The 24,918-nt window shown below is 47.9% G+C and overlaps 5 protein-coding genes across 13 annotated transcripts; 2 read left to right on the top strand and 3 right to left on the bottom strand.

Moving 5' to 3' along the window:
• Positions 1–318: 318 nt before the first annotated feature.
• Positions 319–4,481, bottom strand: pdha1b (pyruvate dehydrogenase E1 subunit alpha 1b). 4 transcript variants are annotated; one of them, XM_058060455.2, is made up of 13 exons: positions 4,251–4,481; positions 3,793–3,813; positions 3,223–3,399; positions 2,929–2,982; positions 2,690–2,863; positions 2,498–2,624; positions 2,350–2,441; positions 2,063–2,155; positions 1,829–1,984; positions 1,496–1,567; positions 1,371–1,438; positions 1,195–1,303; positions 319–1,135 (listed from the first exon to the last, which is right to left on the bottom strand). In XM_058060455.2, the coding sequence occupies exons 1-13, from the start codon at positions 4,308–4,310 to the stop codon at positions 971–973; spliced, it is 1,368 nt and encodes a 455-aa protein (XP_057916438.2). In that variant the 5' UTR covers positions 4,311–4,481; the 3' UTR covers positions 319–970. The 4 variants fall into 4 exon arrangements, with proteins under 4 accessions (XP_057916438.2, XP_078648519.1, XP_057916440.2 ...); XM_078792393.1 differs by having other exon boundaries at positions 320–1,135; positions 3,289–3,399; positions 4,251–4,480; XM_078792394.1 differs by lacking the exon at positions 3,223–3,399 and having other exon boundaries at positions 322–1,135; positions 4,251–4,474.
• A 187-nt stretch (positions 4,482–4,668) lies between these two features.
• Positions 4,669–8,911, top strand: LOC131108971 (uncharacterized). Of its 3 annotated transcripts, XM_058060454.2 has the most exons (10): positions 4,669–4,815; positions 5,384–5,450; positions 5,520–5,611; positions 5,681–5,787; positions 5,866–6,776; positions 6,852–7,011; positions 7,106–7,284; positions 7,359–7,451; positions 7,526–7,651; positions 7,723–8,911. In XM_058060454.2, the coding sequence occupies exons 3-10, from the start codon at positions 5,522–5,524 to the stop codon at positions 8,112–8,114; spliced, it is 2,058 nt and encodes a 685-aa protein (XP_057916437.2). In that variant the 5' UTR covers positions 4,669–4,815; positions 5,384–5,450; positions 5,520–5,521; the 3' UTR covers positions 8,115–8,911. The 3 variants fall into 3 exon arrangements, with proteins under 3 accessions (XP_057916437.2, XP_057916435.2, XP_057916436.2); XM_058060452.2 differs by having other exon boundaries at positions 4,670–4,815; positions 5,520–5,787; XM_058060453.2 differs by lacking the exon at positions 4,669–4,815 and adding an exon at positions 4,825–5,124 and having other exon boundaries at positions 5,520–5,787.
• ssr1 (signal sequence receptor, alpha) lies at positions 8,822–11,859 on the bottom strand. Of its 2 annotated transcripts, XM_078792395.1 has the most exons (10): positions 11,698–11,859; positions 10,901–11,034; positions 10,722–10,818; positions 10,538–10,641; positions 10,312–10,470; positions 10,169–10,245; positions 10,019–10,097; positions 9,823–9,916; positions 9,590–9,604; positions 8,822–9,459 (listed from the first exon to the last, which is right to left on the bottom strand). In XM_078792395.1, exons 1-10 carry the CDS (start codon positions 11,765–11,767, stop codon positions 9,392–9,394), a joined length of 897 nt encoding a protein of 298 aa, XP_078648521.1. In that variant the 5' UTR covers positions 11,768–11,859; the 3' UTR covers positions 8,822–9,391. The 2 variants fall into 2 exon arrangements, with proteins under 2 accessions (XP_078648521.1, XP_057916441.1); XM_058060458.2 differs by lacking the exon at positions 9,590–9,604.
• A 575-nt stretch (positions 11,860–12,434) lies between these two features.
• Positions 12,435–17,666, top strand: LOC131108999 (uncharacterized). Of its 3 annotated transcripts, none has more exons than XM_078792392.1 (11): positions 12,435–12,580; positions 12,656–12,770; positions 13,123–13,328; positions 13,454–13,951; positions 14,600–14,779; positions 14,954–15,166; positions 15,259–15,347; positions 15,816–16,117; positions 16,346–16,468; positions 16,579–16,848; positions 16,942–17,666. In XM_078792392.1, exons 3-11 carry the CDS (start codon positions 13,180–13,182, stop codon positions 17,149–17,151), a joined length of 2,034 nt encoding a protein of 677 aa, XP_078648518.1. In that variant the 5' UTR covers positions 12,435–12,580; positions 12,656–12,770; positions 13,123–13,179; the 3' UTR covers positions 17,152–17,666. The 3 variants fall into 3 exon arrangements, with proteins under 3 accessions (XP_078648518.1, XP_078648517.1, XP_057916495.2); XM_058060512.2 differs by having other exon boundaries at positions 12,445–12,770; positions 15,816–15,913; positions 15,974–16,117; XM_078792391.1 differs by having other exon boundaries at positions 12,444–12,770.
• Positions 17,667–17,674: 8 nt separating this feature from the next.
• Positions 17,675–24,838, bottom strand: LOC131109000 (progressive ankylosis protein homolog). Its single transcript, XM_058060514.2, has 12 exons — positions 24,674–24,838; positions 23,991–24,207; positions 23,796–23,914; positions 23,626–23,709; positions 23,184–23,354; positions 22,970–23,104; positions 22,545–22,637; positions 22,354–22,446; positions 19,499–19,628; positions 19,293–19,416; positions 19,108–19,207; positions 17,675–18,449 (listed from the first exon to the last, which is right to left on the bottom strand). Exons 1-12 carry the CDS (start codon positions 24,767–24,769, stop codon positions 18,312–18,314), a joined length of 1,500 nt encoding a protein of 499 aa, XP_057916497.1. The 5' UTR covers positions 24,770–24,838; the 3' UTR covers positions 17,675–18,311.
• Positions 24,839–24,918: the final 80 nt, after the last annotated feature.

Here is a 24,918-nt window from a genome sequence, read left to right as displayed (position 1 = left end):
TTATTATTAAAAAATCACAAAAGAAAGCAAGTGACAACGTGAACATTGGAGCAGGGGTGTGGCTTGAACGCTTCCGGGGTCGATGACTCCCTGGGGGAACAAATCTGTTAACCCAAACAAATCCGTTAACTCGAATCAAATAAATCACATTCCTGTGCTTTTAAATAAAACATTTCTTTCGACTTTCAATTATTGTTCATTTATTTATCTTTTACATGTTGACAAAACGTGTTAAATATGTCATTGAAGTCTGCTCACTTCCTGTTTCGGTGTTAAAAAAAAAAATACAAAACAATCAGCATAGCTGGTGTAGCGACACGGGAAAACAAAAGAATATTAGGTTCGTGCATTAAAGGCATAGTTAGCTAAAATTAGGTTATTGTTATAGTGTTATGCTGTTAATACAAATTACAGTAAAACATGCCGTTTCATCATCTTTGCAAGATTTCATTGTAGCCCTCAAAGATGCCTTCAGGTGCATTCTTCTTCTGGTAAAAAATATTACCAGTCTTTAATACAAATACTGTACATAAATCCCTGTTTGTTGCATTTACTGCTTTCATTGATTTCCAACTCTGCAGCGACATCAAGCGGCTAGTGATAGAACAGCAAGACAATTTTCATACTTTTATTATTGGCGGCATGAAATATGAGGGGAACAAGTTCCTCCTTCACTGTAAAAAAAAACAAAACAAAAACGAAAGTGCTTCTAGCAGTTGTGAGGTTTGTCGCTTGCATACAACAAAAATAAAACACTTGCATAAATAAATCACATAAAAACTTTAAATAAATTAAATCCAACTTGTACAATCCATGTGCTGTTTTGTTAAAAAGTCAAGCGCATATATGAATAAATACATCTATTAAAAAAGTGGCAAACAGGGCCAAGTCCAGGCCCGTGAAGGTCCTGAATTCTGCAAAGTTCAAACAGAGCCCCAGTTTTTGTAGCAGGAGGAATCCAGCTGCCAGACTAGCTTACGGATGTGAGCTTCGGCCAGGGGTTTGTCCCTCGGACCTCCAGCGCCGTATCGCTTTTGAAGATGTTGTTGCAAAGATCGTCCAGCGGCGGCTCCGCATCAGACGTGGCGAACAGGGCGGCCTCCTCCACCTCTTTCCTAATAGCCATGTCCATTTCCTAATGCAGATGAGAGCATTCAATCCAGTGCTGCCGAACCAAACTCAACTCGTCCTTACTTTCAATTCCTCTGCGGACGCCATATTGTTGTCCAGCATTCTCCCTTTCAGCACAGAGATGGGGTCGTTCTTGAGGCGCACTTCCTGGATCTCCTCCCGAGTGCGGTAGCTATGGGAAGTTGAGTCACATGTAGGTAAATGAAAAGGCTTCCACAATGTTAATAACCGTGTCTTACCTGACGCCGGGGTCACTCATGCTGTGTCCATGGTAACGATAGGTCTCTAGCTCCAGTACAACCGGGCCCTGAAGCAAAACTGGTCAACATACATGGTCTTTTTACACACACAAACAATCAATCACCTTTCCAGCTCGGCAGTGGTCGGCGGCAAACTTGACAGCCTCTCTCACACACAGGACGTCCATCCCGTCCACCTGCACGAAGACCAGACAAGGACTGAGTGGAAGACTTGGCGGGAAGACGCTTACTCCTTATGTGACAGGTATGAAGTGTATAATATGTGTGCAGTATCATACATGAGCATCAGACGGCTGGGTACATGCTCACACCTGCAACTGCCAGGACGCGCCAATGGCGGTCTTGTTCTAATCTGGGTCCAAGCGGGCCCGGCTGCTGCACACGGTCTTGCAGCAGCCTCACCCCAGGACCCATGTGTGTCACATGACGCATCTCACTCTGATTCCTGGTATATAGTCCCCTCTCTTGTAATAGTCCCTGCTGGCCGACGCCCTCTCCACCGGCGTGCCCATGCCGTATTTGTTGTTCTCGCAGATGAAGATGCAGGGGAGCTTCCAGAGGGCGGCCATGTTAAAGGCCTCAAAGATTTGCCCCTGTTCCAAATACAAAAGCCCGGCGCTCCAGTTATTTTTTTTTGTCGGCAGATTTGGTGTATTTAAGTTAGACTCCACCTGATTGGCCGCTCCATCGCCATACAGCGTGACGCAGAGTTGATTGTTGCCTTGGTACTGGCAGGCCAGAGCAATCCCGGCACCCAGCGGAACCTGATGTACACAACACAAGAGTGGTTCTGCAAAGATGGCATCAGTTTGATTAAAGCTAATTAGCATGCCGCCACTCAAATCATCATTACTGTCCAAAATACACGGGTTAAAATCCTCTTGCAATGCCACTGTTGGCCTGAGGAGGTGCTAGGGTGCTTGCACTTTCAGATATCTGCGCATGTTGCGGTGCTCACCTGCGCTCCCACAATGCCATTCCCGCCATAGAAATGGGGTGCGTACATGTGCATGGAGCCTCCCTTGCCCTTGGAGACGCCGCCTTTCCTGCCTGCGGAGCGACAACATGAATGCGTGAAATTTAATTAAATCTAAAAGTCATCTCACCCGTGAGCTCAGTCAGGATCTCTTTGACGGGTACGCCGCGTGTGTACGTGTAGGCGTGCGCACGGTACGCCGTGATCAGGTGATCAGTGGGGTTAATGGCGGCCTCGATACCTACGGCACACGCTTCCTGTGTGAGGCCAAAACATACAGTCTGCACGTGTGCGGGATTTGGTGTGGGCGCATTTATGCTACCTGTCCGTCGTACAAGTGACAGAACCCACGGATGATTTTCTGCTTGTAGAGCTGATCGGCCTTCAGTTCCATGCGCCTCACCGTCTGCATGGTGCGGTAGTACTGCAGGCCCTGCTCCCGTGTTAGCTCCGCCTTCACTGGAGGCCCCTCCTCCAAACCATGCAGGTCACATTTCTATTGACAAGAAAAAATTTAATTTAGAATGCAAAGTTTAAAAAAAATCAATAATGTAGGCTCACCTTGATGTCAAACGTCATCTGAGGTGTGAAGTTGGCGAATGAGCGTGAAGCAGCCTAAACACACATGTACACACACTATTAGCACATTAAAGTTTGAGTCTATAAAGCCCAAGATCACGTTTAAAAGCACCTAATCAATTTTCCTCCTGACAGTATTGAGAGCTCCCCAATTAGAGGGTTTAAATGCAATTAGGGACATGCCTCTGATTAAAAAGGAGTTCAAAAAAAAGGTCCAGAAAAAGAAATCAGTAGAGTTAGTTAGCAGGGAAACAAAGAAGCGGCGCCACTTCTTACTGCTCGGGCTAACGGCTCGGCCGGCATCTTAACTAAGAGAGCCGTGCTCGTGCTAGCTGCTACTACCGGCGGCGACGTTGGTGTCGGCGGCGGTTTGGGAGGCAGCCGCTGCGTCCGTGCCAAGTCGGGCACCGCCGGGAAGGTTACACTGACGTACTCTGACAGGCCAATCAGCAACTGGGGAGAACAGGAGCCAACCAATGAGAGCCTCGCTGGAAAGGTTACCAAAGCGATGACGACAAGGAGGGGGTCACCGGTGAAGTGGAGGACAACACACACACACCACGTGAAGCTACTCCAGACTCAAGAGACTGAGACAGACCAGCTGTGTTTACAATTAAAATATTTCAGCCATGACACAATTTACACAGTCATGACACTGTTTAGACAACGTGCTGCATTCCTGTGGACAAATTCACCATTTTACAATCTCTGCTTTAATCATTTATTTGACTTAGTGTGCTACATTGAAGCACACCAAGGTTGCACTACTTAAAAATAAATGTGAGATAGCACTGCAAAAGGGAAGGATTAGGGATAAACATCAGGGGAGCCGTGTGAGCAGCTTACCTCCGACACTGTTTGGGCTCCCTTGGGTTCAGGTTCGGGTGAAGCAAGGGGGGGGGGGGGGGGGGGTAGAAGGGTAGAAGGACAAGAGAAGCAAGAGACAAAATGAGGGACCGCCAATAGCTAATTAATGAGTAAAATGTGTGATAAAGTATGTTTACTGTTAGTAGACATTATATAAAAGGGTGCAGATGTAAACAGGTGGGGAAAGCGTGTTGTTATTGCAGGGATTGGAAGCACTATTGCTTCTGCATGAAACTTGCTGACACAATAAAATACATTCTAATTCTGAGTATATAACAAATATAGAAAAATAACATGATATAATACGAGGTGGAATTTCAAGTCGTAAATGAACAGCTCACAAGGTCAGGAGCAACCCCAACATCACCAAGCTAGCCAGCTATTACAAGCAATGTTAGCATGAACCAGTACAGCCTCGAAAAGACCGGAATACTCACCACATTCCTTCCGGTTATCCGGTACAGTGCGTTGGTAATGATGGTCAACATGTTTTGCATGCTACTGGTCGAGGAGTTGGACTCTTAAGAGGATTAAAAGTGGTTTCTGTTGGCGAAGGCGGGATGTTGTAAGATGCTGCTGTTCGGCGTCCGTCCGAGAAACGAGCCCGCTGGGTACCGAACTATGACGATGGTTGGTTCCGCCTTCCTTTTTATACCCATTCATCCACCATGACCCCACCCAGTTTATCTAACATTTAAAAAAAAGTCTTTGCAGCGAGACATTAGTTAACACAACGAAGCCAAGAAGTGAATTAACTTCTTAATCCCCTAATGGTGGTGCAGTTCAAAAAATCAAAACATTATATGAACAAACTGCAAGCTGCTGCCTTATAACTAACAAATACATACACATATGTCGAATATATTTGAATAAATCTAGTCAATAATCGACATGTGTCTCTCGACATAACATCTCCATGAATTAATTCGCTCACGCTCTGAGTTCTCGCGAGACCTTGGTAAACGTCCCGAGATAACGGCTGTGGATCACGGATATTCGAAGGTACTTTACTGCTTTTATTTTCGTTGACTCTGTTAAAAAACAGAGATCTTCCACCGCCTATTCATACTCATAGAGGGTGTATTTGTACGATTAGTTTCCGATTTTATCGTGTAATAAAAAACGAGGCAAACTTAATGTTAGGCATCGCCGGCACGAGCAGCGAATCCTTCGAAATAAGAGCCTAATGTTTTCCGCGCTTTTCGTGTGTAAGAGGACGCTTAGCTTTATCTTCACTGGTTCCCCACTCCGGCAGGAAACCCAAATAACAGAACCTCGTCGGAACTGGTTTGTTGGCAGAGCTACGTAAAGGTGAATGGATACAGAACCTTTAAGAGCAAACGCTGTTTTTAAGACGAGGTGCGACGATGCTATTAGCATTAGCATCCGGCGGAGGCCTACCCAGGAAGCGGGCGGGAGCTTTTATTTTCAAAAACGACTCCCCATCAGCTGGTGGCTCAGGGAACTCATCTGTATATGTTGTTTATGATTTAATTTAGGCTGCTATTATTCTTATTATTTTCACTTGATTGTCATTATCAACGTTTTAAACTCTAAAATCTCCCAACAGATCACACTTGAGGCCGATTTGAGAGGCTAAGACTCACCTTCTCAGCATCACTGGCACACATTTGACAGTAAGCATGCGTCAGTATGTCATAACAGGTTTGACTTATGAGCAGCATTCAAGCACAGCTCTCTCCTAGCGATGGCTCAGGGCGCCAATCATGGCAAGCTGCTCCTGCAACGCCTGCATCAGCAGCGGGAGATGGACTTCCTGTGCGACGTCACCATTGTGGTGAGAGACGTGGAGTTCCGGGCGCACCGCAACATCCTGGCAGCCTTCAGCAAGTACTTCTCCTCCCAGGCGGAGAAGGGTCAAGAGGTGACCACCCTGGACCCTGACAAAGTCAGCCGATACGCTCTGGAGAAGCTGTTGGAGTTTGTCTACACCGGACAGATGAACCTCAGCAGGTACCTCAGCACCCCTCCAGACTGTCTGCACCAGACTGGGTGCCCTAAGTCACGTTTTGGTATTTTATCGCCTTTCAGCACCAGACAAGCTGCCGTCCGCCGAGCTGCCATCTTTCTGGGAATGTGTGAAGCCACAAAGTACCTGGAGGAAAGTCACCACTGGTCCGAGACAAGCGAAGCGTACCAGTCCGAGGCGGACAAAGAGGCCGGCCTCTCCTCAGTCAGTCCCGGCTCTCCAGGCAGCCCCCACTCGCCCGTGACTTTGTCCATCGCGTCCGTCTCAGGAGCGTGGGAGGAGGAGGGCAAAGACAGCAAGGAGCAGGGGAACGAGGCCGCCGGTTTGGAGCAGGAGGAAGGAATCACAAATATTGACGAGTACATGTCCGTGATGGAGATGAGCGGCGAGAAGGGGATGGGCAGGAAGCGGGGCAGGAGGCCCAAAAGTTTTGACGGCGAGCTGTCAGAGTTTCTGGAGGAGACGACCAAAACCCCAGCCCACAGGGGACGGGGAAGGGGCCGCGGGAGAGGGAGGGGAAGAGGCAGGGGAGTCATCAAGAGTGAAGAGCCCTTTCCGGAGGATTCCGACACCAGTGTGAAGGACTTTGGGGACACGTCGGCCGATTGGAGCCCCTCTCAGGACGAGTCCCCTGCCAAGAAGCTGCGTCTGAGCATCGGGGAGGGGCGGCGAGGGCGTGGCCGGGGGCGGGGACGAGGCAGAGGGAGGGGACGGGGCAGGAGGCGGATGGAGGATGAGGACGACGACGATGACGACGGCAGCGGCGAAGAAGGAGACGAGGGAGACCAGGACGCCAGCGGGATGGACGACATGAACCTGTCGTGCACGGAGTGCAACAAGATGTTCAAAGACATGAGCAGCCTGCGACGCCACGAGAAGATCCACAAGGGACTCAAACCTTTTGTTTGCATCTTCTGCTCCAAGACATTCCGACAAGCCACCCAGCTCAAAACTCACCTCCGCATCCATACAGGTATTATTATGATAAAAGTACTGAAGATGAAATAGTACTTGAGCGAGTTTGTGTTTTACGAAACGTCCCCCCCAGGCGAGAAGCCGTTCAGCTGCTCCAACTGCGATAAATGCTTCGCCCAGAAATGCCAGCTGGTGGCCCACCGTCGCATGTACCACGGCGAGGAGAAGCCGTACACGTGCGAGCGCTGCGGCTTCAAGTTCGCCACCTCGTCCAACTACAAGATCCACATCAGGTAGGCGTGCAGCTGAGCCGAGCCACGGGCATGGCCGCGCCCATCGTTTTTTTTTTTTTTTCATCCTGCCGACCGGTTGTTGTCGCTCCTTCAGGCTGCACAGCGGAGAAAAGCCGTACGTGTGCGACGTTTGCGGCCAGGCCTTCGCTCAGTCCAGCACGCTGACCTACCACAAGCGGCGCCACACCGGGGAGAAACCTTACCAGTGCGACCTGTGCGGCATGTCCTTCTCCGTCTCGTCCTCGCTCATTGCTCACGCACGCAAACACACTGGTACGCAGGGCGGGGCTAAGATTCCTGTAAACTTCTGATTGGACAGAATATAATGTGATGGCTTCCTGTTCCAGGCGAGACTCCGTACAAATGCTCCCAACCGCACTGTGGCTCCAGGTTCGTCACGTCGTCCGAACTGAAGAAGCACATGCGACGACTTCACCCAGGTGAGCGTTGCCCTGAGAAGCACAACGTTGCTATGGTGACCGTGAAGGTCATACGTGCTGCTGTGGTGTCTCAGAGGGCAACAACGGCGTGCAGTGCCTGCTGTGTGGAAACCGGTTCGCCAGCGTGAAGAACATGATCAAGCACCAGGAGAAGGCGCATGCCGACGAAGTTCGCCAACACAAAGAGAGAGCACGAGCAGGTGAGTGACGAGGAGCTCCGCCTACACGATTCTCGTTTGTTGACATGACGTCATTGTCTTGTGTGGCGCAGTTGTCCTGCTGGCGTCCAGCCATCCCGTGGCCTTCGTGCAGAGCAAACTGTCCAGCGATAAAGGTCTGACGTCCATTCCCGAAGGAGAGCCCCCCAACCCAGAACCGGCCACGCCCCACCCCAAAGCCTCAGGCCCTTCCGCCAGCAACGACGATGACGGCGGCGTTCTCGGCGACAGCCTGCAGGACTTGAAGGTGGAGCCCAGCCACACGCCCATCTCCCCCGCCGACCCCGTCACCTTTGAGGCGGACGCGGAGCAGACCATCAACTCGGACACGCTCCACGCGCTGGTGGAGCAGCTGAGGCCGCCGGCCTCACCCGCACAGAGCCTGGAGCAGATCGTCATCATCCGCACCGTGGACAACCCCGAGCACAACCGTCCCCCGCAGTGAGCACAGAGTGAGACATCTTCACTGTCTCACTCCAAAGAACCTTTTGGACTTGTTAGTGAGGAACTTTTTCAAAGATTGAGCTTCAGCTTTTTGTTAGCGTAGAACATGTGTGGTTGCTTTAACGTGACGTCACGCCCACGTTGTGACTTTGCACACGCAAATGATGATTTTATTAGGTTTGCAAGTGAGACAATGCTAGACCCTGCAATTAACTCCTCGTATTTTCACTGAAGCTGTGATGTCACACTGAATTTCTTTACAAAGATCTTGTCGCCACATGCTTCATTTTCCCTTCTTGATTTATATTTAGTATTTTTTTTCCCCATTTTAATAAACTTGTCTGCATCATATGTACAGAAAGACGTATTAGCACCGCGTAAAACTTTAAAACATCCAATAAATGTCTGAAATTGAAAAAGCTTGTTTGACTTGTGTTATCCTACAGTCAACATGTATGCAAGTTTTTGTACACGGTACAAAATCTGACCCTTAGGTGCCAGTCATTGTTACAGGTCTGGCAGCCAAGCGGTCTTCCTGTCTAAGGGTGGTTGCTTCCTGTGGACCAGGCTGGACATCCTTGCTTGCTGATGTAAAAACACACTCATCAAAGATCCTCTACGTAAAACGAGCACACTGCTGCTTTTCAGCACCTAATGTAAAAACACTACTCAAAGATCCTCTCCGACAGAAGACACAAACCAACAAGCTACGAGCAAAGAAAAGTTTATTTCCTGGACTGTAAAAAGCAAAATAAAAGTCATGAATGGCAGCCCTTGACAAGACATTCACCTCTGCTGCTTTTTGTTTTGTTTACAAATGACCGGAAGCCTGCAGTGTCGTCCCCTAGTGGTAAAAAAATAGAAACATTCCACCCCCTTCCACCACAAAAAAAAAAAACCCTACAAAATAAATTAGGCGACGTTTTGCTCCATCCATGATGTTGCCAGGTGCAGAGTTTTGCAGTAAACAAGAGTAAAAGTGAACATGACATCACTTTCACTTTGTTTTTAAGCTATCAGTGCGTCACACGCTGGCGTTGACACAAAACGGACAAGAGAAAAAAAAACGAGTGCATTTATTTACCGTCATAGTGGGGGAGCTCCACGTTACAGCGGCATCAGCAGATAAACATCAGTGACATCACAACTGTCCTCTTTCAATCGTGTGTGTGTGTGTGTGCTGAACATTTCAGCATGTTTCAAGTTCTCAGAAAAAAAAATAAAAAATACAAGGCCGCCATAATGTCAGGGAGGCGTTGGCAGTCGTCGTTTTTTCCGTCACTCGTCCGAGCCCGCTGAGCGTTTCTGGTTGCGTTTGCGTGGAGACCGTCTGGGCGACGCTTTGTCTGCGGAGGACGACAAGATGACCACCCTTTACACCGATTGAATGAACGCCTTACGACACACACACACGTGTTACATGTCATGCATGCAGGTGCGGTGCAGAGCTGCCAGTTTACGGACACGACATCTCACCTCTGCGACTTTGCACTGAAGGAGACGTGACAGCGGGAAGCGGCGAGAGAGAAGAAGAAAGAAGAAAGAGTGAGCCATCCTCATGCACCGAAAAGCTCAATCAAGGTAGGCGGGAGCAAGAAGTTGACACCTCCCGAGAAACCATAGGTAGATAAAAGTATTTGGACGCTTACCTGTTAACTCATGAGGAAAAGTGTTATTTATATAGCATATATTTATAGTTTTATACATACTGATTTGGTTAAGAGTTTCTTGAGGGATCCAGCTGAGGTCCACATCGTTGTGACTTGATGTTCCCATTTCTACTTTCGCAGCAGGACGCCTCCTCTGTGCGCGCACACACACACACACACACACACACACACACACACACACATTTAAACAACCAGGAAAGTAAAGAAGTCAATGTGGTCTAAGCACCGCTGTTACCTTCCTGGACTCAAGCAGCTGATGAAGGCCGACAATGACGAGCAGGCCGAGGCCAGACAGGAAGATGTACATGAAGATGCTGGCAGGAAGTAGAAGGTTAGTCACATGGGTGCAAGTATAAAGAAGGGAGGGGTGGAAGCGGGCCCTTACGTCTCTCCATCCAGTCCATCCTCCTTTTCGGTGATGGTGACCGTCTGGTTGAACACGGCGTCCTGGAAGACGTTCCCCTGAAGAAGAAGACGACAGTGTCAGGGCGGGGACGGGGTGTTGCTAGGCTACACGTCATCACTCACGTTGCTGTCCTTGTAGTTGAGGTTGATGACCAGTCCAAACGGCCGCCCCCCCATGGGCTCTGCCGGGATAAAGGAGTACTCGAAGGTGGCCTGTCTGCTGGGGGGGACCACTGTGTCCAGCTGGAGCGCCGTGAAGTTCTGGATGTAGAACTGGTAGTCCTGACAGGAGAGAACATAAAACCGTGTTAAGACCACGTGGCCGGCGTTCTTCTGGACCACATCTTACCTGAGGGTAGCGGAAAGAAGCATCCAGAGAGTCCACCACGAAGTTCTCGGATCCTTTGTTGGTGAAACCCAGTAGGAACTTGACTATGTTGTTGGCTGGGAAGTCTAGGAAGAGAACATTTTGATGTTTCTAGCAAGGAACAAGCTCCTTCTTCTGACCACCTCTGACCTGCCCTTTGAATTACCTTCTCCCTTGACGAAGAGGATGGTGGTGTCGCCGTTGGGAGACGCCGTCACCTCGCCGACTGACGGCTCCTCCTCTTCATCCTCCTTTTCTTCTGTCTAGAAGAAAAATAAACAAACATGCTTGTCAGCTTCAACGATACCGTTTGTATATAACTTGGTCTTCACAAGTCCCTCTTACGAGTTCGGTGTTCTCGTCGTCTTCTACTTCAGCTTCGTCGTCCTCATCCTCTGCCGTCGCATCATCCACGACGTCGTCCTCCACCGCCTCCACCTCCTCATCCTCAGTCAGATCCTGAGCACTGGCCAGCTGCCCTAAAAAACAGAGATAATTTAGTTATTTACTATCTAAACAAGCAGATTTTTTATGATCATAGCATGTAAACAATGAAGACCGTATGTCCATAACAACATAATATGTCATGTTTTGTCACATCATCAACTTCTTGCCTCTTCAGAACAAAGCTCCTACATTTCAACAGAAAATATTTCAGCTTGTTCAAAGTTCACCAATAATCAGAAGATATTTAATCACAAATGCCCACATGATCTTCAGTTGTTAACGCTGACTTTAAATCTCGCTAAACTGTGTTCATGAACGAAAGTGTTATTGCAACAATATAAACAGTACGAGTTAAGTTTACAGGCTAATCACGCCACTTAGCTTGCTAAGCTAGCAGTAAGGACACGTCAGTGTATAAGGAAGCGAATTGAGTATTACCGCAAAAGTGATAAATAACAGGCGATTTCGTTTTGCTACAAGATACAGGTTGTGACACAATCGATAAAAAGTTTAATACAACGTAATGAATCATTAATAACAACAGCAGTACTGCTAGCCCGCACATGTCAAAAGGAGAACGGCCTTCGACTCAGCAGCAGCTAAGCTAACAAGCTAGGCGGCTAAATGTAGCTTCTAGTTTAAAATGCTGCTTTTTTTTCCTTTATCGCACGGGAAAATACGTAAAACCTACAAACCCCTGGTGACTATGTGTGCCGGGAAGGCCAGTAACACCAACAGGAGGAGTTTAGGAAGAAATGTCATCATTGTAAAGCCGAAATCAGCCCCGTCTCATTCGGACAGACTGCGAGAGAGCGCCGCTAAGACAAGTCGCTGCTTGGTGAGTCACCAGCTCTTCTTCTGCTTTTGTGGGTGCTGTGACGGAAAGTAACGTGTGGACTCACTACCGCCATCTAGTGGAGTGTGGTAAATCAACAACACTACACCACATACTGTAGAAATGATACGGTCTTCTGCAAAAGTTTGGACACTGGATATGGAATATTTGGATCTGTTATTTCACTTTGATACATCACATCACTGATGGAGACAGTAGTACTTCGGTTTCACAAACGGAATTTGCTTTCATGGGTTTTGTCTGGTACGGGAGGTGGTCGAAACCTCCCACAGGACCCAAAATTAACTTTTGGTCGTATGAGCTTCAATCCGCAGTTGCTGCTAATAAGCAGAAGTGAATGTAGCCCATGGGGCCTTCACAACTGCAGTACTTTTCTCACATATACACAACAAAGTGCGCATTACACACATACTTATTTAATTAATCAATCTAAATATTAATGTTTGAAACAGTTACTGTTCATATTGCGGAGAAGCGATTTGATTTTATAGACTGATTCCAGCAGCTCGGGTATTGCTCCCGTTTCCGAGGTGTAATAAACGCAGCAAAGCTCTGCGCGTCCCGCAGTGACGTCACACGCGCAGCCCGAGCCGTGACCCTCCTGCTCCCGCCACCATAATGCTAGGGGCTCACACCAACAGATGTTCCGCTTCAAACACCGCTCAACGCAACCGCGTATTTTATTTTTCAAAAACGTCCCACCGTAACAGCGTAACAGTCGTGTGAGTATACGAGACTATCAATGTGCCAATGATGCTTCTAACGAAGGGCGCTCACTCCGAACTGCTGCTTTTAAGCTGACGAATGCTAGCTACCTTGCTAGCTTACTCAAGCTAACTAAAGCGAAACAAACACCTGCGCTTCATGCTTGAACGGTTGTTGGTCTTCATCGCCTCGACACAGTCTTCCCAGGTAATGTATGTCTTTTTTTGTCTTACTAAGAACTTAATAACGATTAAATGTGTTGTAGAATATTGCTGAAACGAGGAAAACTAACAAACTGTGATTAACCCTTCTTCAGCCTCCACTCACGTGAGAACGTGATGACAAAAAGTCACCTTCTCGTGCACGCACACACACAGACGTGTTAGCTCGTGTGTGTATATATATATATATATATATATATATATATATATATATATATATATATATATACACACACACACACGTGTGTATGTGTATATATGTATGGTACAAATTATTCCCCAGGTGTCACACAAGTTGATTCTATTCACTGACTTCTGAAATCCTGAAACTTCTTCAGGACCAGAGGTGACCCGTTTGGCCCCCCCATCCGACCTCTTCGAGGGGGAGCACGCAGATGGGGCTCAGCTGCTGTCGCCCTGAGAGTCCCTGTGGCAGCGTGGAGGAAAGAAGCAGTCTCCTGAAAGACGACGCTAAGGCTGCGGGGCCCACGGGTGACAGGACTATGGTGGGAGCATGTGGTCCTGAAGGGGATGAAAATATCAGGTGACACTACAATGAAAACGTTTGCTTAGCATAGAAGCAGCAGCTTCTTCCGGCACAAGAGTGATCAACTGGTATATTTATTTTAAGGTTTGTAGTTGAGGTTTTGTCTGTGTTGCATCACCCAGGAAGACAGCTGTCGATGCCATATTAAAGGTGGATGGCGGCGACAACAAGGGCGGCGTGCAAGTGAAGCTGCTCTCCAACGTAAGCGAGCCTGAGCCAGCTGTCGCTCAGGAGAACGGGTCGCTGCAGAGAGAAGCTATGCACACATCCATGTTTTGCCCGGACAAAGATGCTGCACTCACGGAAAACTCCACCGGTGAAGAAAACACAGAGACCCCACCCAAAAGTGCAGCGGCTGACCCCCCGCAGGAAGTGAAGTCTGAATGGGAAGGCTCGCCTCAAGCCGCTATGGAGGTTCACGTCCAACAAGAGAGCCTCACAGAAACAGACAATGATCCAAACTCTCCCTGTAAAAACACATCGGACATTTGTCGCCATGATGATGTTGATGCTGGTGCCATTGTGGCCAATGGCAGCGCCCTTATCGTGAAGCTTTGGCCAAGTACGGATGCTTTGTCCGACACTCAGGAGTCACCCGTCTGTACGGCTGATTCGCCGTGGTGAGTCATGTGACACTATTCAACACATTTCATTTTGTTTTTAAATTAAATTCCAATATTTTCTATTATATCAGTTTTAAATTTTGTAAAAATGAATGTTTTTTTTAAATTTGTAAAAAACAGTAGGTACTGAAATACTATTATTTTGAGATACATGCTTTTTACAAGATAGCAGCAATACAGGTGCAGTTATTTGTGATACTGGAACATAAAATTATACAATTAAACAACTATTTTGGTATTCGATTAATCGAAACAAGCTTCAGAAAAACAATTGTTAATTGCGACTCTATTAAAAATTACATAGAAGATGGAAAATCACATTGAACCTAATTCGAGTGCCTATGTAATACATTTATTTTTAAAGGATTTTTAAAAATATGAATAAAGTAGATTCTGATAGTCAAGTAAATAACCATTAAAAATAAAGTATTTTTTGATAAAACAGCTACTGTAGTTATGCATGTATTAAATTAAGAAATGTAATTTATACAACTATGTATTAGCAAATAAAATTTGCTGCAAAATCCAGAAACTTTATCTTGAATAGTGCTTGAATAATGTCATCAGTTCTAATGGATCAAATGTGGAAACGTTTCAAAGAAAACAAGATGATTTTGGATGTCGTTCCTTCTGTGCTGTGTCTAGTTTATCGAGTGAGGATCCAGACAATGAAAGCTGTCCAGCGCTCACAGACGGCCAGGAAGGAAAAGATTTCAATGGTTCAAGTGCTTCAGAGTGTGAGCCCAAAATAGAAAGACACTGCAGCCAAGAGAAACGCCCTGCTGAGGAACCACTGACCACAGCGCCAGAAGACGCCAGCAACAGGTCAGCGGGTTTGAACTGAAAACGATAAACACTCTTTTTGTGTTGTTAGTTCTCGCTCTGACCACAAGGGGGCAGACGCACACCACAGTTTGCCTTTACGACTTCCTGCATGGTTGTTGTGGTGGCATAATGAGACATTGCAGCAGAAGTAAACATAATGTTTGCTCTCTGCAGCCCAGAAGAAGAAGCCTCCACAGAGAACATCTCCCAGCATGCGGTGGAAGAGCTGCAAGATAGACTTAGTCCAAAATTCATAGAAGATAAAAAGTTGGAGGAGGTGCAGAATGATCATGTGGAGGCTCACAGAAACGTTGAGATTGAGGAGGAAAATGGAGAAGATGATCCAGAAGAGGTGGTCAGGAAGACCGAAGACGGTCTCAGGAGCGGGTGTGTACTCAGAAACAAACACACTTGAAATATTATGTATGTTTTACGTGTTGATTATTTTTTTTTTGCTTTGTTTATTTTGGTCGTTGCAGTGAGGAAGACTTATACAGAGCAGCAGACGACCTGTCAGCATCACACATCAATGACGACGCACGACCAGCAACACTTTTAGAAACCACACGTGAGTTCACTTCCTTAAAAATGTTAAAACCAGTTGTGAAATTGCACTGTTGTATTTCCATAAAGTTCTAATTAGAGAAATGACAATAAAAGAATAATAAATCTAAAAGTTGATGAGTTACACCCATAAATGCTGATATGAAGCCAAAATCAATACGAAAGTTTGTAGTAGATTGGACGAGACTTGAAACGGGTAAAGCTGACAAGACAAAGTTCTACTAATTACCTTTTGAACTTGGATAACCTCAAGTATGCTGGATTGGACACCACCTCCAATTGCTAGCGCACGTCGGAACAGGTAAAGTAAAAAAGAAGTCATGCTGAATTATTGGACAGCACCCAAAATCAATAGTGTGCTTGCTACTGACATATAATTGCAATAAGCATTGCACCAATGTTAAGCAAAAAGATGTAATAAGGCCCTAATACCACCTTTAGAGTTAACCACCTCTCTTCTCCCGTCCCAAAGTGGAAGCTCGATGCAGTTTGGGCCCACCTATGGATATTCTGTCCTACAGCGAGCGAGAATGGCGAGGTCACACGGCCAAGAGTGCGCTCATCAGAAAGGTGGGTCGTCGCCGGTGTGGCTATTTTGGCGGACCTCCTGCGTGTGCGTCTCTCCCGCAGGGTTACAAGGAGATGTCTCGGCACTTTGTCGGCGTGCGGCAAGTCCGGGGCGACAACTACTGCGCCCTGAGGGCCACCTTGTTCCAGGCGCTCTCGCAGACTGCTCAAGTGCCGGCGTGGCTGCAGGAGGACGACATCGCCAAGGTAACCTCCCGTCCCGTCCCGTTGTTAAGACATGGCCACACATTACTGTGGCCTTGCTCCACATTAACCGCTCGCAGTAAAAGTTTGACATTTGCCGCGTCATCTTTTTAATCCTTTGTCATTCTTTAACAGATTTAACGCTCGCCATTCTGAAAGCCACCCGGCGACTTCAGAGCGATGGGCGCTTGTGCAATAAAATGTTTTATATTGTGTCGTTAACGTGCACAGCTGCCACAGGAACTGGCCGCCCAGTCGGGTCTGATAAGCCAGTGGAGGTTTCCTGGCGAGTGTCTGCTGCAGGGAGATGTGGTCCAGCAGCTTCAAAGCTACGTGGAGCTCCTCCAACATAAGGTAGAACCCATGCAGAAGAACGTTATTTATAATAGTAGTATTGCTCTAGTTGGTACACAAAGATGGTTTGTGTTGATACTATTGTATTGCGCCGTTGTCAACCTCCGCAGTGGCGTGCAGCGGCCGGTTGTTCGTCGGCCGAGGAGCGTCTTCAACTTTGCGAGAGAACCTTCCAGGGAGGCGAAGAGGAGCTGGCCATGCTGGAGGCGCTCAAGCTGCTGATGCTGGCCCGCACCGTGGAGCTGCACGGTCACATGCAGGCCGGCCGGGACGTGCCGCTCTTCTGCTGGCTGCTGTTTGCGCGCGACTCCTCCGACTGCCCGCGCTCCTTCCTCGCCAACCACTTGGGTCACGTGGGCCTCAGCGCCGGCCTGGAGCAGGTCAGACAGACCTGGGGCGTCTTCATTGATTTGCGTCTTGCCGCGGTACTTGTGCCCACATTTAACGAACCTGCTCCACGCTTTTATGTCCAGGTGGAGATGTTCCTTCTGGGATACGCCTTGCAGTGCACTATCCAGGTCTACAGGCTCTACATGGCCGACACGGAGGAGTTTGTCGCCTACTACCCAGACGACCACAAGGACGACTGGCCGTGCGTGAGTCTCGTCACTGAGGACGACCGCCACTACAACGTGCCCGTCGCCGACGCCGCCGAGACAGCCGAGGAGGTGGATTCCAGCTGAGACGTTGTCCTGTCATGCAAACCCAAACCTCAGGTCCGTCCAGTAGAAGAAGTCTGTGTGTGTTTTTGTACACCCTGTACTGTACTTTGAAGCCCACGTTGCCAACAGTGCCGCCTTGACGGAATCATGGCGCGCTTACGTTCAGGTTTTATGTCATGAATTAATTTCAGTTTAATTGGACTATTACCCAAAAGAAAAATCAGGTGCTTGCCATCTTTTTTTTTTCTTTTTTTGCGACGACAGTACGTTGGGTTACAATACTGTGGGCGTGTAACCTGTTGCCTTGCCAAGCCAAGCCAGTGAGCAGGAACACATGCCAATGTTGCCACAAGGGCTGGCCTCAGGCCCGACCACCAGCTGCTGGATCTCGTCGTCAAGGCCAGCTCGGTCCTCCATGTTGCCTTAGAAAAAAAAAATGCACAAGAATGAATGAATGTGGCGTGTCTCAGAAGTCAGCAACGGCAGGGATTGTCCGCTCGCTGATGACGTTTGAATAAAACGGAAGCACAATTCTCCACGGCGTGTCCTTTCATCGTCATCGGAACCAAGAGGAGTCGTCTTTTAGTAATAAAGCAATTTATTTGCCAAATAAGAATGTCTGTACAGTATATACAGCACATGGGACAGTCTGAACACTAGCAAGGAAGATGTTTGGCCAAACAGACTGCATGAAGTGAATACGTTGTGATAATAACGAGGGATTCCTGACCCCTCCTCGCAATCAAATATACACATTGCTTTAGAAAACGATCTGTACACCACTTTATGTAAAACACAATTGCACAACCCAGCAAGTCCCACAACATTTCTAGAATTGAACTCATATTTAGGACTCCGATTCGCAAGATCTTCCCTTGCCTCTGCGGAGAGAAAAACTAAACGTCCCTCGTGTCGTTTTTTTTTTTAAATTCCCTTGTTTACCAGTAAACACGAAGGAAGGTTTAAAGCGATGATGCTCAGACGGTATTTACACTGATTGGATCAACACTTGGAGGTGCATGGCTTTGTTTACAGTGTGCGTCGTCATGGTGATGGCGGTCCGCCCTCCCGAGGAAGGGTGCCGTAACAAAGTCGAGAGACTCGGATTTTCCTCACGCTCCTCCCTTGTCGTTCCTACACTGTAACGCTCACGGAGGTGGTCTGCCTCGCCTTCCTCTTCCTCACTCCCGCCTCCCATCGCCATCCTCGTCTTCCTGGACCTCCTCGATGGCGTCCATCTGAGAGCGAGAGCACACCTCGCTCATGGGGGCCGAGTCCTCGCCCTCCACCACCAGCTCGTTGGACATCTCGTAGTTCCTCTGTGAAGACAAGGAAGAATTCCACTGAGGGCTCCTGTTTCAGTACAATCCATACCAATTGGGAATTTTTGCTAAATTCAGGAAAGGGCAGGTCCCTTTTTATGCAAAAACGACATTTGAGTGATGCAAACAAGCATTACATTGAAATAGGTTGCTCAAAAAAAAATGATGGAAACCGTCAAACGACAAGAGGTGCTCTATTGGTTGCTGTTGAAATTCCAATAAGAAAACGTTTCTCATGCACAGCCTGAATACGGCCACCGTAGAGGCTTGGCGACACATCCTAAAATGCAGGCTGGCGCTCTAACGACTATCCATCAGTCAGCTACAGACGTGGGAGCTGTAAGTTTCATTTTCACTTTTTCTTAAGCGATTAAATGTTGAAATGTGAGTGAATTGTTAGCACTTAAGCATCACGTTACTCTTGCTGTTGTTGCTAATGTTCTGTCCCACTCATGTTATTTGTAAACAAATACAGTATATTAGCATATATCGGGTGATAATAATCACCAAAATGTCCTTCAAATAAGTGCAAAACAAACGCTAAACAATAACGTGACTAAATAGCACAGCTGCACACAAGCGAGTTGTTTTATCGCCCATGAATGGTCCTTTTATACCAAAGTGCTTTCAGCGGGATGCTAGCAGCTGCTCTCACCTGTTGTCGGTAAACATAGCAGGCTGCTATGGCAACCATTGTGGACTCCCCAATGAAGCCGGCCAGGAGAGACCCCACCCCGAGCGTGGCCCCGTGAACCCTGCAAGAGCCGACAATGACCGTGACTACCGGTGACCTCTGTGACCTTGCTGGGAAAAGGAACGGCGGAGGGGTCGTGACCTCACCCCATGTACGGCAGCACCACCAGGCTGGTGATGAGGACGATGATGCGGAGCACCGAGCTGGGGGCCAACACGAAGGTCTTCTTCAAGGTCATGAGCCAGCCCGTCAGGTGGGCCCGAACTGTCACTACACACACACACACACACACACACATAATAGCACCATCACTACACTGACTCCATTTTGAAACTAAACTGTTTGTCTTCACCTGGAAGCGGGAAAAAGGAGAAAATTCGAAGCGGGACCACACACAGCATGGCGAAGGGGTAGTCCACTCCAATGATGTCCACGAGGATCTTCTCGGACACGTGAGGGCTCCAGAACACTACAAAGCAAAGCTACACACACACACAAAACAAAACTCATGTTTTTTACATTGCCACAATAAACACGGCGGGAATTGATTAGCTGATTATCCCAGCAGGCTTTGAAGTTAATGTGCTCTTTTTGAATACACCGGAGGTGCACAAAAGTACTGGGACACACCCGATTGTTTATTTCATTATAAGGACTATTGTAGTGTGGCGGAAGAAGCCTTCAAACACCAAGAATGGGCCCTCACATTCCACAACCTCCACATTTTCTTCCTGTACCACATTCTTTAGGTGCTGTCTTAATAATGTAGAGTATAAAATCTTTCAACTTTAAAGGGGAAGTGCACTTTTTTTCTGAAATACCTAATTGTTAATTATTAATTACAATTAAAATTATTTAGACTATGAAACCCTGTAGAAAAAAAAAAAACAAAAACTCTAACAACGTTGCATCGCTTGATTTAGATGCCGTGATCATGCATTAACACGTACACTGATTACATGTAATACTTTCCTCGGCGCATTGATTTCACATACTTATGCTAGTTCCGTCAATAACAGCAGCATAGATACAGCGACAACACTTACAATGCCCCCTCTTATTGGGATGGCTGTATCTTCCAGCACAAGATGTGTGCTCCAGTCCTCGGGTAAAAAATGCTGAAAGCAAACGAGCATCTTGTTGCATCTTCGTAGCGAAAATAAAAGTATGTTTTCATGTTAGCGACTACAATAACAATATCGCTGTAGTTTGGATAATATAGAAGTCAGTTACATAAATTGGACACTTTTTTTGTTTGTTTTGTGAGTGCTTTAGCGTCATAATCTGCACTTCCCTTGACGTCCATTATTATGTAGCTCGTATTAACTTGTTTTCTTGCCCTGGAATGCACAGAAAAGGGAAAGAAACATGTGTTTATGTTTCATCTGTGAATGATGGGCAAAATTCCCAAAAAAAGTGCAGTTCCCCTTTAAAAAAAAAAAAAAAGAGAGCATTATTTTTGGCACGGTGGAGCAGTGGAGCTTTTTTTAAACTTTGTTCTCATTCCGTGACTTGTTTTCATGTGCAAGCTGGACAAGTTCTGGCATGGGGTCTGTCAGCATGCACACATACCTAAATAAGTGCTTCCCATTGGAGGTTACTTGGCTTTAAAGTTTGTTTTTTTTTATGTTACTGCTCATCTCGTGATGCAAGCACCTTTTTGCCTGCGTACAACTTGTGGAATGTATGAAGTGATATGTTTTATGTGAAGCTTGAAAGACAAACAGCTCCTTCGGCCGCGTTATAAATTCCAACATATTATACCCGCCTGTCTTTTTTTTTTTTTTTTTGTGGGGGGGTTGAGTGCAACCTGACACCACAAGCGCATAAAGGGTACATGCAGCGGGTCCATGTGACCAAGCCGGCCCCTCGACTGTACATGTTTGAGATGCAGACGTTGACCTTTAACCTTGTTCCATAAGTCAAACTCTTTTGTGCGCTACGTTGCTGCAGACCAGTCACACCAGTATTGGAGGGCTTTTCCACAAGTGTTGCATCACATGCAGGGTAGGACACTACCCACTCTCTGTGTGTCTATTATTGAGTAGTCCATGTACAGCTTGTATCATAGCCACTGAAAATGAGTCAACACAGCCATAATTGTCAGGATGATGACCAAGGAATGTCTCCAAACCAGGTTAGTGCCTGTTGGGCATCCTCAAGCAGAACGAAGGAAGGCAGGAGGAGGAGGAGGAGGAGCACGAGGTGTGTAACATCCACCAGTGATGACATCATGGAGGAGTGGAAGAGGATTCCAGTAACAACCTGTGCAGCTCTGAGCCCAAGAGGATTAAGGCACGTTCACCGTGAGGTCCACTCACTTGTGTTCAGATTAAAAAAAAAAAGATAAAGTAGCCTTCTACTGTCTTTTCCACAGGTCAGCGTTCTGTTCATAGTGATGGGGTCCCGCCCCCCCAAGGGCGTTGGGCGTGGTATCACCTAATTTGCATAATTGTCTACGTCGGAGCAGGCTTTTCATGCTCAGCAACTAGATGGGGCAACTCTCGTCTGAGGGGTAGGATCCAAAGTATTTATCCAGACCAGCGGTTTAGCTCCTTTCTGGTGCAAAATGACAGTAACGACTGCTGCTAGTCATGACACTAATTTGGCAACACAAATCTCTTTTGCTACGTTTTATTCTCTGGCATGCCCAAGTGCACATGAGGCGTGTTATGATGCACGGCGCCTGTCGTGAACAGGAAGCTCCATATGCAGTTTTAAAGACAATGCATTAGAAACCCTGAGGTCTTGTCGTTTTTGATCTATGGAATGCAGACCCCCCCCCCCCCCCCCCCCCCCAAAAAAAATGGATGGAGACATTTCACTTGCTCTGTCCCCTATTAAATTTTAAGGACCCAGTGTGTTTCCAGATATTCAGGCAACAGCTGCTGTGTTGACTCCTTTCCAGTGGTTAGTACATCTGCAATGCAAGCTGTACACTGACTACTTTAAAGCACATCCACGTTTCATAGCTGCAGTATTATGTCTTGAGAATTGAAGGCGACATTGCAGACTGCAGACCAACTGACACCATCTCAGTCACGTTAGAACGTAAACAACCCAGGATGGAAACCAATGCTGAAACATTACACTTCCCGACATGAAAGTGGAGCCCGTTACTCCACACCACCCCCAACTTGGAGATGTTTTTCTATTTAGTCAGATCATATTTGATCAAAGACGACATATGAAGTGAAGAAACCTTACCGTGAGTGACAGGGCCAGGCAGCAGAATGTAAACTTTTTAATATGCGACTTTGTAACGGGACTGCCGGCGTTCAGCTTGTTGCTGGGGTTGTTCTGTCGGAATAACGAGCATGTTAGCCCCCATAACAAACAAAGCCTTCTACAATTGTCCGTGTGGTTTAGGAAGGGAGGGGTGTGTGTGTGTCGTTTACCTTGTCAAAGGCAGGATACACTGCTCTCAGCTCAGTTAGCCAACCGTAGGGCATGTGACCCACTGGGTACGTCGCTGTGAGCACAGCCACTGCCTGGAATGACAACAAATACGGCGTGAACACACACGCAGCTCGTGAAATCACACTTGTTTGTGGCAGATATGAGATGGTCGGGTGTGTCGGCTTGTTATTGTGACACACGTAGGCACACGAGAGGCCGGCCGGCCGACCGACCAGGTAGGAATGTGTTGTCACTTGTTTCCAGGTCATTCTGGCAAACGGCTTTGTGGACGCTGCAAGCCGGCAAACTCCAGAGGGAGTTTACTAGTTTTGTTATCGGGTCTTGTGGCCAATAAGTGTATGTAAAAAGCATTTTTTCCTCCATCTTTAGATGTCTCACTCCCATCATTAAAAAATAGCCCCACCTCTGTGGCCTCTGTGGTCCCCTTGAGGTCCCGTGACACAAAGAGGTTGACGATGGGCCGGCTGATGCGTTGAGTGGCCAGGATGAGAGCCAACGGCCACCAGAAGCTCAGCATCTTCTTGATGGTGGCGTCACCCTGCACACACAAACGACAACCTCTCACTAAGCAGCTCCTCTTTTCTTGTTCTCTCACGTAGAACCCTCTGGGCACCTACTCCAACGTCCAGTCCGCTGGAGTCGGGGATGGCGTCGTGGATATTGCAGTAGTAGCCCAGGCCGACGATGCTGAAGCGGACCAAGGCACCCATGTAGAGGGAGAGGATGGGAATGAGGAGAGGCTCCACGCACTCCAGGTTGCTGTGGAGCAGAATGGCCACAAACACGATCTGCAAGAAGAGAACAACCATCCTTCCGTGTCATTAGGTAAGCATTAAATCACACTATGTGGTACCAAACTGTACCGCCTGGTCCAAACACGGCCCATAGGCCCATAATGTCAGTTCAACCTGATAACTGTAGGGGGAGCCCTGGAGCAAAGAAGTTACTATTTTATGTCTACTGCACTGTTGCTGGATCCAATACTATGGTTGAGTCCTCAACGGATGTGAGCCAGTAGGTGCTGTAGCATTTTGTGGAAGATGAGCGGTGGTACGGTACCTGGGCCACAACGTCCGAGATGGAGGCCGAGCCCACGATGACGCTGTACTTGTGCTTGAGGAGGATGCCCGCGTGAATCCACGCCTGCAAACAAAAAGAGGCGATCTGATGTTGTTTTTCATCTGACATTGGGATACAAACAACTCCCTCCCGGAATCCGAGGTGCTCACCATGGCATCCAGGAGAGGGAAAGCTGCCAAATAGAGGAAAGCTTTTCGGGTCTTGTGGCCCACAGACTCATCCACATGGTGGAGCTTATTAATGATGTAGTAGCCCAGGTCTGTGTAGGCTGCACACACACACATCATGAAAGTCAACCACCAAAACATCACACCGACAGGAAGTGGGCTGGGAGGAGCACCCACCTATCAAGATGTGAAGCACGAACGCTATGGCCCCCGCCGCCGCCATACACAACACGGCCTTCCTGCGATCGCGCTTGCTGTTCACAAACACCAAGCCCACATTCTTGAAGTCGCTCATGGGGCCCGTGAAGAACTTCATAAGCGAGTAGGCCAAGCCGTAGCTGGCCAGCATCTCCACCGCATCCTCTTTGACGGTGGCGATGCCCCTATTGAGGGCCTGAAGGACCAGTCAGAAAAGACAGTTTGGTAGTTAAAGACCAGCATGCAATGGGGGGGGGGGAATCTTGACCAGTGAGAGCCTGGACAGAACACAGCTGCCCTTTCCCTTTGCAGAACCCTGGGCTATTTATAACAGTTGACAGTTACATAAGCTTAATCCCAACATCTCAGTGTGCTTCCTGATCTTCAGTACACGGTAACACTCATTTAGCAACGCAGGTGATGACACAAGCATCTTCTTGAGTAACACACCAGGCTAAGCTAGCCGCGGCTACACCGTCGAAATGTTGTGATTTGGGGGTGAGGACGGGTGGGGTGGGGCGGGGTGGCGGTTGGAGGGACCACGAAGCTAGTCATCGTTAGCAATAGCCGCCGCTAGCGAGCCGCTTCCTCCCCGGAGCCCTGCCTTGACGCTTACCAGGGGTACACGGAGAGAGAGAGGGGGGAGAGAGATGAGACGTTACCTGCTCGCCGAGGTCGATGGCAACATTGGTGATCGCCAGAGGCACCAGGAAACGGAGCAGCGGCCAGTAAGGGCTCAGGGATGGGAACTCCACCATAGTACAAGCCGGGGTGACAGCAGTGCGACGGGCATCTGCCTCGGTCTCACTCGGGTTGGAGGAGCTTGTTTAGTGGGTGAAAGAGAGCGGCGGCGGTGGGGAGGGTGGGGGGGCGGGTTGTCGAAACAGCTGGAAGGCGGTCGAAGCAC

This window comes from Doryrhamphus excisus, linkage group LG7, assembly GCF_037039965.1.
Source record: "Doryrhamphus excisus strain RoL-2023G ecotype Guam linkage group LG7, RoL_Dexc_Guam_v1.1, whole genome shotgun sequence".
Lineage (NCBI taxonomy): Eukaryota > Metazoa > Chordata > Actinopteri > Syngnathiformes > Syngnathidae > Doryrhamphus > Doryrhamphus excisus.
Note: the sequence above shows the minus strand (reverse complement) of the source record. Positions and strands in the feature narration are given on the sequence as shown.